The sequence below is a fragment of the Molothrus ater genome, chromosome 5, assembly GCF_012460135.2.
Source record: "Molothrus ater isolate BHLD 08-10-18 breed brown headed cowbird chromosome 5, BPBGC_Mater_1.1, whole genome shotgun sequence".
Taxonomy (NCBI): Eukaryota; Metazoa; Chordata; class Aves; order Passeriformes; family Icteridae; genus Molothrus; species Molothrus ater.
In genome coordinates this window covers 396,509-406,131 of record NC_050482.2, presented here as the reverse complement: position 1 = coordinate 406,131, position 9,623 = coordinate 396,509, and the positions used below count along the sequence as shown (strand labels likewise).

Below are 9,623 nucleotides of genomic sequence, written 5' to 3'. Positions count from 1 at the left end.
CGCTCCGTCCCCCCGCCCCTCCCGTGCCGCCCCCCGTGCCGCAGCCCCGTTCGTGTTGAAATAACGCTGTTCGTGCTCCCCAGCACCGCGGTCTCTGCGCCTTTCAGCCCGCGGGCAGCGCCGGGAGCCGGGAGGGAGAACGAACGGGGCTGGCCCGGTTCGGGAGGAGACGCGGAGCACTCGGGGCCGGGTGGGAAAAGCGGTTTAATAACGGGAACGGCAGCAGCCCCGAGCCTGAGGGACGCGGAGCTGCGGGAGGTGCCACCCCGAGCTGCCGCGGCCACCCAGGGCTGTCCCCTCTGTCACCAGCTCCTGCCGGGACCCCCGGTCCCACCCCCGCGGTGCCCTCGGTCCCAGTTGGGATCCCCGGACCCGGGACATTCCCTCTGCTCCAGCGGGATCGCGGCTCCAAAGAGCTGTCCTGGCTCTGGGGGGGGCGCTGGAGCGTGGTGACCCTCCCGGATCGAATCACGGATCCTGAATTCCGCGATCCACCCGCGTCTGGAGGTGGTTTGGGACCCGCCGCAGGCTGGCCCGGCCATGCTGGCCCGGCTGCCACCGGAGCCCGCCCTGCACGGATGTCCTCAATCCGCGGCTTGGGGGGTGCCGGAGCCCCCCATCCTGCCGGGACACCGCGGGCCGTGGGGGGCTCGGGGGGCAGCGGGGGCTCAGCGGGGCTCCAGGCCCCAGGCCGGCAGCGGGGGGAGCCCGGGGGGCAGCAGGGCGAAGGGGGGGCTCTCCAGGGGCTGCCAGGGCGCTGCAGCGGGGCTGCCGCCGGGAGCCAGACCTGCGGGATGGACACGGGGCTCAGGCATCGCCGCCGGCGCGCTGCGCCCTGGCAGGGGACACCCAGGGGACCCCCAGAAGCCGGGGCGGCCGAGGCCGGCCCCTCGTACCGCAGCAAGCGTCGTCCCAGGCGCAGGGCCCGGAGGCGCAGAGGTGCAGCGGGGCCGGGGGGCGCGGGTGGGGGGCGAGGCCGTGCGGGGGCTGCGCCGAGCCCGCGGGGGGGTCCGGGAGGGGCTGCGTGCGGACCAGACAGCGCCAATGTCACAGGGCTGCTCCGGGACCGGGTCACCCCGGGGGCGCCGGCAGCGGGCCGGGACGCTCCAGACGGGGCTCCCGACGGGCTCCAGAGGGTGCCCGAGCTTGTTGGGGTGTCCCCAGCACCCCGGGAGCGCCTGTGTCCTACCCGTGCGGCGGCTGCGGCGGCGGCGGCACCGACAGCGGGCGGGATCCAGTCGCACCAGGAGCCTGCGTGGGCACGGGCGGGGACAATGCCCTGGCTCGGACAATGTCCCGGCTCGGACGATGCCCTGGCTCGGACAATGTCCCGGCTCGGACGATGCCCTGGCTCGGCTCCCCGGGGCGCACGGGGAGCGGCCGTGTCCTTTCCCCAGCTCCCAGCGGGGCTCTGGGAAGCAGCCCCCGGGGTCCCAGCGCCAAATGTCAGCCGCGCTCCCACCCAGGGGCGCCCCTGGGTCCCACGTCCCGTCCCCTCGGTCCCCGGGCTGTCACCTGCGCCGCCAGCCTCCAGCTGCCTCTTGCTCTCCCGTCGCCACTTGGCTCGGCGGTTCGAGAACCAGACCTGGGGAGAGGGCGGGAGCTGAGGCTGCGGCCCCCGGCCGCCCCAGGGCCCCTCGGCACAGCTCTGAGCCCCGGGACACGGGCTCGTCACTGCCCGGGAGTGAGCAGGGACACGGGAGGGACACGGGCACGGAAAGGAGCTCGATCTCCGACATGGGCACGGGCGTGGGCAAAGGAATGCCCGTGTCCTGATCCCAGGCATGCGCATGGGTTTGAGCAAAGGGTTTGGTTCTGGGCATCAGAAGGGTGTTGATCCCAAACATGGACAGGGACAAGGGGTTCCATCCCGGGAATGGGCACGGTCCTGGGCAGAGGAAGGCTTTGATCCTGCGCCTTCCCCACCGGACGGGCCGGGAGCGCACCGCGGGCTCCGGGCGTGTCCCCGGCGCAGGGACCCTCGGGGCTGCTCTCGTGTGTGCTCTGCCGTGCTGCGGGGACGGGCAGCGCTGCCCTGGCACGGGGGGCTCGCTGCTGGCACTGCCTGCTCACCCAGAGGCCGGCAGGGAGCTGGGGCTGGACGGGAAGGGGCTGCCGTGCACCCAGGGAGGCTCGGCAGGGGCACAGGGATGTGGGTCTGGAGCTGCTGGGAGGAACGTGGGAGGGGTGTGTGCCAGGCGTGCCAGGGAGTGTGCCATGAAATGTGCCAAGTGTGTCAGGTGTGCCAGGGAGTGTGCCAGGCGTGCCAGGGAGTGTGCCATGAAATGTGCCAAGTGTGTCAGGTGTGCCAGGGAGTGTGCCAGGCGTGCCAGGGAGTGTGCCATGAAATGTGCCAGGTGTGCCAGGGAGTGTGCTATGAAATGTCCCAGGTGTGCCATGGCGTGTGCCAGGTGTGCCGTGGGGAGACCCCCGAGGCAGGACAAACGCAGCCCTGGGGAGTCACTCCCGCCATCCGGAGCCCGTCCCCAGCCCTGTCGCCAGCAGCGGTGACACGGTTCGGAGATGTCCCCGAAGGCAGGGGGACTCCCTGTCCCCCGGAGCTGGCGGCCCCGGTCCCGGCGGCCCCTCCGGGCTGCTCCGGCCACCGGGACGTGGCCGCGGTCCCGTTCGGAGCGAGGCGGGTCCCTCTTACCCTGATGGTGGTGTCGGGCAGCTGGGTGGCCGCGGCCAGGCTCTGGCGGGTGGCGGTGTCCGGGTACTGTCCCCTCCGGAACGCTGCAAGGGCATCGCGCTGAGCGGGCTCGGGTCGGGGCAGCCACCCCTGGCACCCGGGCGGGAAATGCCAGGACGTGGCTGGGGTGCTTTGGGGTGCTCTGGGCTAGTCTGGTGGGGTATGGGATGGTTTGGGATGCTCGAGGGCGCTCTGTGGTGGTTTGGGATGCTCTGGGATGGTTTGGGGTGCTCTGGGGTAGTCTGGTGGGGTATGGGATGGTTTGGGATGCTCGGGGGCGCTCTGTGGTGGTTTGGGATGCTCTGGGGCGGTTTGGGGTGCTCTGGGCTGGTTTGGGGCCCCGCAGCGATGGCCGGGCCGCCCACAGGAGCACGAGTTCGTCCCGAGAGCCGCATTTCCCCCCCGGAGCAGCCCCGCTCCGTGCCGCTCGGGGAGCGCACCTTCCTCCAGAGCCTCCGCCTGCTGCCTGGAGAACACGGTGCGGTTCCTGCCCCCGCTCCTGTGCACGGGGCCCGGCGGCGGCTCCGGGCTCGCCGGGGCCGCGGGGCGCTGCGGGGACACTGCGGGGACAGAGGGGCAGAGGCTGGGGGCGGACCCGGGGCCGGGGGCTCCCCGGAGGGGCCGGGAAGGGTCGGGAGGGGTCCGAGCTTTGGGGCAAGGCTCACCCCGTGGCCGCGGGTCCCGGGGCTCGGCCGCCAGCCGGAGGTCGCTGGGCAGGGTCCTGAGCACGCGGTTGATGGAGGAGACCTGGGCAGGGGAGAGGGGATGTGCCGGGACCCCCGGGGCTGCGGGGGGACGGGAATGGAGGTGGAGCTGTCTCTGGGATGCTCTCCGGAGCCAGGGATTCTCCGGCCCGGGGCCGAGCCCGTCTGCTCCCGGTTTGTGACCCCGGAATCCCGGGGACCGACAGAATCTAACGGGAGGCCATTGGCACGGCGGGGGATCGGCAGGGCGGGTCTGCCCTTGGGAAGCACAGCTCGCCCTGCCCAGCAGGGACACTTGTCACGGAGCCACCGCCGTGTCCCGCGGCCCGAGGAGGCGGCAGGCCCGGGGGTGGCGGTCGGGGCTCTGCTTCCGCTGGGAAGGAGCGATCGGCCTTCCCCTCCCCACCCGCTGCAGCTCTGCTTCTCACCAAGCACCGAGCCCTTCCCTGTGGATCCTTCCCGTTCCCGAGTCCTTCCCATGGGCCCGAACCCTTCCCATCACTCCGAGCCCTTCCCGGGGCATCCACCCCACTGTCCTGAGCCTTCCCTGTGCACCATTCCCACTGTCCCGGGCCCTTCCCTGTGCACCATTCCCACTGTCCTGAGCCTTCCCTGTGCACCATTCCCACTGTCCTGAGCCCTTCCCTTGTCCATCATTCCCACTGTCCTGAGCCCTTCCCTGTGCACCATTCCCACTGTCCTGAGCCTTCCCTGTGCACCATTCCCACTGTCCTGAGCCTTCCCTGTGCACCATTCCCACTGTCCTGAGCCCTTCCCTTGTCCATCATTCCCACTGTCCTGAGCCTTCCCTGTGCACCATTCCCACTGTCCTGAGCCTTCCCTGTGCACCATTCCCACTGTCCCGGGCCCTTCCCTGTGCACCATTCCCACTGTCCCAGGCCCTTCCCTGTGCACCATTCCCGCTGTCCTGAGCCCTTCCCTTGTCCATCATTCCCACTGCCCTGAGCCCTTCCCCGCGCACCATTCCCACTGTCCTGAGCCTTCCCTGTGCACCATTCCCACTGTCCTGAGCCTTCCCTGTGCACCATTCCCACTGTCCTGAGCCTTCCCTGTGCACCATTCCCACTGTCCCAGGCCCTTCCCTGTGCACCATTCCCACTGTCCTGAGCCTTCCCTTGTCCATCATTCCCACTGTCCTGGGCCCTTCCCTGTGCACCATTCCCACTGTCCTGAGCCTTCCCTGTGCACCATTCCCACTGTCCTGAGCCCTTCCCTGTGCACCATTCCCACTGTCCTGAGCCCTTCCCTGTGCACCATTCCCACTGTCCTGAGCCTTCCCTTGTCCATCATTCCCACTGTCCTGGGCCCTTCCCTGTGCACCATTCCCACTGTCCTGGGCCCTTCCCTGTGCACCATTCCCACTGTCCTGAGCCTTCCCTGTGCACCATTCCCACTGTCCTGAGCCTTCCCTGTGCACCATTCCCACTGTCCCGGGCCCTTCCCTGTGCACCATTCCCACTGTCCCGGGCCCTTCCCCGCGCACCATTCCCATCTCCCGCCCCCGGCCGTGGGGCCGGACCCCCTGCCCCGCCCGTTCCCGGGAATTCCCGCAATCCCGGGGCTCTCGGCAGGACTCACGCTGAGGATGCCGCTGCCGGCACAGATTCCCTCGGCGTGCAGCTGCCGGCGGATCTCCCAGGCGAAGAGCCCGGGCTGCTCCAGCTTCAGCCGCGCGATCCTGGCCACCACGGCGGGGGTGGCCATGCGGGGCTTGCTGCCCCCCACCGCCTTGGGCCCCACGGCCCCCGTCCGGTAGTAGCGGCCCAGGATTTTGCTGACGCAGCCGTTGGACACCTGCGGACAGAACTTGAGCGCAGGGAGGATTTGGGAGGGGCAGGAGACCCCCACAGCCCCGGGCCGGGCGCACCTTGAGGCTGCGGGAGATGTCGGAGCTGCGGGCGCCGCTCGCCGCCAGCGCGATGATTCTCTGCCTCTTGCACGTGGGGAGCGGGCGGCCGTTCAGGAAGAGCCCCCCGAGCTGGTTCACCCCGCTGGGCCCTGGGGAAGGGGACAGGGCTGGGGGGAGCGGGGCTGCCGCTCCTGCCCTGCCGGCTGCCCAGGACGGCACCGGGGAGGAGGCCAGAGCGGGGGGGCTGAGGGGGTCCGGAGGGGCTGGGCAGGGGGAGCTGAGGGGGTCCGGAGGGGCTGGGCAGGGGGAGTTGGGGGGGTCCGGAGGGGCTGGGCAGGGGGAGCTGAGGGGTCCGGAGGGGCTGGGCAGGGGGAGCTGAGGGGTCCGGAGGGGCTGGGCAGGGGGAGCTGAGGGGTCCGGAGGGGCTGGGCAGGGGGAGCTGAGGGGTCCGGAGGGGCCGGGCAGGGGGAGCTGAGGGGTCCGGAGGGGCTGGGCAGGGGGAGCTGAGGGGTCCGGAGGGGCTGGGCAGGGGGAGCTGAGGGGTCCGGAGGGGCTGGGCAGGGGGAGCTGAGGGGTCCGGAGGGGCTGGGCAGGGGGAGCTGAGGGGTCCGGAGGGGCTGGGCAGGGGGAGCTGAGGGGTCCGGAGGGGCTGGGCAGGGGGAGCTGAGGGGTCCGGAGGGGCTGGGCAGGGGGAGCTGAGGGGTCCGGAGGGGCTGGGCAGGGGGAGCTGAGGGGTCCGGAGGGGCTGGGCAGGGGGAGTTGGGGGGGTCCGGAGGGGCTGGGCAGGGGGAGCTGAGGGGTCCGGAGGGGCTGGGCAGGGGGAGCTGAGGGGTCCGGAGGGGTTGGGCAGGGGGAGCTGAGGGGTCCGGAGGGACGGGGGGCGCGGTGCTGGGGGTAGGCAGGGAATGGGGGCGCCGGCCCCAGGAAGCAGGAAAACACCCCCTGGAAGAGCACAGGGAGAATTTGGGAAGGGCAGGGGGTGACAGGCTGGGGGCCTGGATGTCCCCGGGGCCGGGAGGGCCCTGCGGAGCCGCGGGTGAATGGGCGGCTGGGCGGGTGCGGTTGTGCCAGAGCAGGGAATGGCGGCACCGCACATCCCCGAGTCCCGCCGGGAACGCCGCGCTCCTCACCTCGGTGCTGCATCGTGGAGAGGCTTCAGGAGGCTGTGGGTGCCTGGGAATTCCCCGCGGGACACGGGGGATGCTGCGGGGTCGGAAAAATCAGCGCCGCTGTCCAGGGCTCAGCCACGACCCTGAGGCGAGGAGAACGAACAGGGGCAGGAATCTTGGAGCAGAGGATGGAAACAGTTGAGGGCAACTTGGGAAGTCCTTGTGCTCCTGGCACAGCGGATAAAGAGCCGGAAAAGAGCTCACAGGGCTCTGGAGAGGCTCGGGAGACACCGGGAATGCTGCTGGTGCTGCCTGCACCGAGCAGCCACCGGCACGGAACGGAGCCGCCATGGCTGAGCCACATCCCAGCGCCTGCAGAGCTCCCCCGGACACCCCACGGGGCACAGGGGGTCCCCACAGCCACCCCAGCTGAGTGCCAGGATCAACAGGGAATGGAGGGATCCCCCATGCCCGGCACCCTCCCAGCCAGGAATTGCTCATTGCCAAGATCCCATCCCTGGCTGCCCTCTGGCACTGGGAGCCATTCCCTGGGTGCTGTCCCTGCAGGCCTTGGCCCCAGTCCCTCTGCAGCTCTCCTGGAGCCCCTTCAGGCCCTGCCAGGGGCTCTGAGCTCTCCCTGGAGCCTTTCTGTCTCCATGCTGGACACCCCCAGCAGCCCCAGCCTGGCTCCATAGGATTTCCCGGCAGGATTCCCAGAGGAACACCAGCGCTGGTGCCGCTCCTGCCTGAGCAGCAGTGGAGCCACAGAGGTGCCACCGAGCCTGGCAGCTGCTGCTGCCTCCACGGCCTTGCCAGAGGCCCCAGTCCACCTGGGGTTTCACCTGGAGCATTTCAAAACGCCCCCAGCACCCCCATAGTCCCCAAACCTCACCGTGCCTCTTCCCTGCACAGCCTGAGGGAGTTTGGCCACACCGACCCTCGGAAATTCAGGAAAAGCCAAATAAATCCAACACCAGGGGCAAGCCCGCGGGTTTCCCTCAGGTGAGTGGCAAAGCCGAGGCGCGTCCTGCCTGGCGCTGCTCGGAGAGGGATGGATCGGCCCGGGGCGATGCGCGGAGGCTGCTCCGGAAGGGAGGGAGGGAGGAACGGGACACGAGGCCCCTCGGGGCCGCGCAGCCCCCAGCGCTCCCTGCCTTGGCCCGCGCTGTGCCCGCAGGTGACACAGGGATTGCTCTCCCCCGGGGAAAGCCTGTGGGGAGGCTGGGAGCGCTGGGAAAGCCGAGCTGCGAGCCCTCGGTGCCCCTTGGATGGTGCCGAGGGGCCCCGGGGCCGGGGTGAGCTCGGTCCCTGTGCGGCGCAGGGACAAGGAGCCAGCGGGGAGCAGCGAGGCCGGGCCAGAGCCGGCACCTCCCGGGGACCCCGGAGCTCCTCCAGGTTAAAGCATAATCGCCACCAATCCCTGCAGCAATCCCTGCAGCCTTCACACGCAGGGAAGGACGCTCGGCGGAGCGGGGATGCCCGGAGCGGCGCGAGGAGGTACCTGCGGAGCCTCGAGGGAGCTGGACCGGAGCGTGCCGGGGGCCGGGCGGGCGCTCAGTGCCGGCAGCGGGGCCGTGATGTCACCGCGGGAGGGAGAGGAGGACGGGGAGGAAGGGGCGGCCCGACGTGACCGCGCCCAGCCCACGCCCGGCCCGGGGGGCTCCGTCGGGACTCGGGGGCGCTCGGAGCCCCCCGGGCCGGGCTCGGAGTCGGTGCCGGGTGAGCGCCGGTGTTTCAGCACCTGCGGCCGGCGGACAGCACGGCCCCGCCGCGTCCCCGCGCCCCGGAGCATCCCCGGGGATCCCCCGGCGGAGCCCCCCGAGGGGCTTCGCTCCCGCGTCTCTCCCGCAAAGCAAACAGGGACATATGGGATTCAATCATAAATCCACCTTCGCTTTTATTACATCGATCTAATTTATTTTGGGTGCTGAACAAATAGAAGGCGGCCCCCGGGGTGGCGGCTGGGCCCCGGCGGGGACTCCCCGGTGTGCTCCAGGCGAGCACCGGCACAGATGGCCCCTTCTTGGAAGATTAAAAAAAAAACCAACGTTGTAAACCTTTCAAGTAAAATATTTGAAGAGCAAATATTAGCCAGCGAGGAGCCCATCACCGTGGCCCTCCGCGCCCGGCCCCGCGAGTCATCCCAGCGTTATTTGCACCCCGGCCCCGGCCCCCGGGCTCCGCACTGCTGCCCGCCTTTGGAAAATACCATATGCTCCGAATTACACATTAACCACGGCCCTGCGGGGCCCGGGCCCGGCCCCGGCCCCCGGGGAGCCCCCCCGCCGCCCCCGGGGCGCCCCGGCTGTCCCGCACCCCGGGGCCGGGCTCGGGCTCCCGGCGGCGCGGGGAGCGCTGGCACCCGGGCCCGGGTCCCCCCGCCCCGCGTCGGCCGCCCGGGACCCCCCCGGCTCCGCCCCGGCCGCGGGGGAGCCCCGGAGGAGCCCCCGGGCCGGGCCAGCCCCGTGCGTAACGCGGCCGCGGGGAGCGGGGCGCGGGGCTCGGCGGCGCGGCGGGGGCGCCGGGCCCGGCCCTGTCCCCGTGCCCCCGGGCCCGGGCGGGGGGCGGCGCGGGGGGCTCCGGGCCGGTCCCGGAGCGGCGGGGCCGCCCCCGGGGCCGTGCGCGCTGGGACCGGGCGCGCCGGGCTCCGGTGCGCACGGCCCCGGCCGGCTCCGCGCCGCTCCCGGGCCGGCCCCGCGCTGCCCCGGCGGCGGGAGGAGCCCCCGGAGCCGCCCGGGGAGCCGGGGGAGCCCCGCGGGCCCGGGGGGAGGCGGCGGCGGCGGGCACCGGGCGGTGCGTCCCTGGCGCGGCTCGGGCGCGACCGCGGCTGCGGCCTCGGGCACCGGAAACCGGGCCGGGGAACGGCGGGGAGAGAGCGGGGAGAGGGGCAGAGACGGGACGGGGGACATGTGGGGAGAGAGATGGACACGTGCAGAGCAGAGATGGAGAGAGGGTGGGATGGAGAGGTGGAGACGCGGAGGGACGGAGTCGGGAAGAGAGGGAGGTGGAGAGGTGGGCACGGGAGAGGTGGAGACACAGATGGAGAGGTGGTGAAATGGAGAGGAGGAGAGGAGGAGAGGGGGGACAGATGTTGGGACATGGAGAGGTGACCATGTGGAGAGGGGGAGACACGGAGACCTGGACACAGAGAGGTGAAAAGGCATAAGTGGAGAAATGCTAAAATGGAGAGATGGACAAATGGAGAGGTGGAGGCATGGAGGCAGAATTATGGAGACATGGAAAGGTGG

At 71.2% G+C, this 9,623-nt stretch overlaps 1 protein-coding gene across 1 annotated transcript; it reads right to left on the bottom strand.

Moving 5' to 3' along the window:
- Positions 1-668: 668 nt before the first annotated feature.
- On the bottom strand, positions 669-6,409 carry LOC118697691 (paired box protein Pax-4). The gene is made up of 9 exons (XM_036400508.1): positions 6,397-6,409; positions 5,285-5,415; positions 4,996-5,211; positions 3,288-3,439; positions 3,133-3,191; positions 2,654-2,736; positions 1,463-1,585; positions 897-1,020; positions 669-835 (listed from the first exon to the last, which is right to left on the bottom strand). The coding sequence occupies exons 1-9, from the start codon at positions 6,407-6,409 to the stop codon at positions 669-671; spliced, it is 1,068 nt and encodes a 355-aa protein (XP_036256401.1).
- Between the last annotated feature and the right edge of the window lie 3,214 nt (positions 6,410-9,623).

Bases quoted from the DNA above. Each gene is read 5' to 3' on its own strand.
- LOC118697691 (XM_036400508.1), bottom strand. The intron at 3,440-4,995 runs GTGAGTCCTGCC...TCCCCTGCCCAG, and splicing joins CCGGCAGCGGCATCCTCAGC to GTCTCCTCCATCAACCGCGT. The intron at 1,021-1,462 runs GTGGGAGCGCGG...GTCCGCACGCAG, and splicing joins GGACCCAGGGGCGCCCCTGG to CCCCTCCCGGACCCCCCCGC.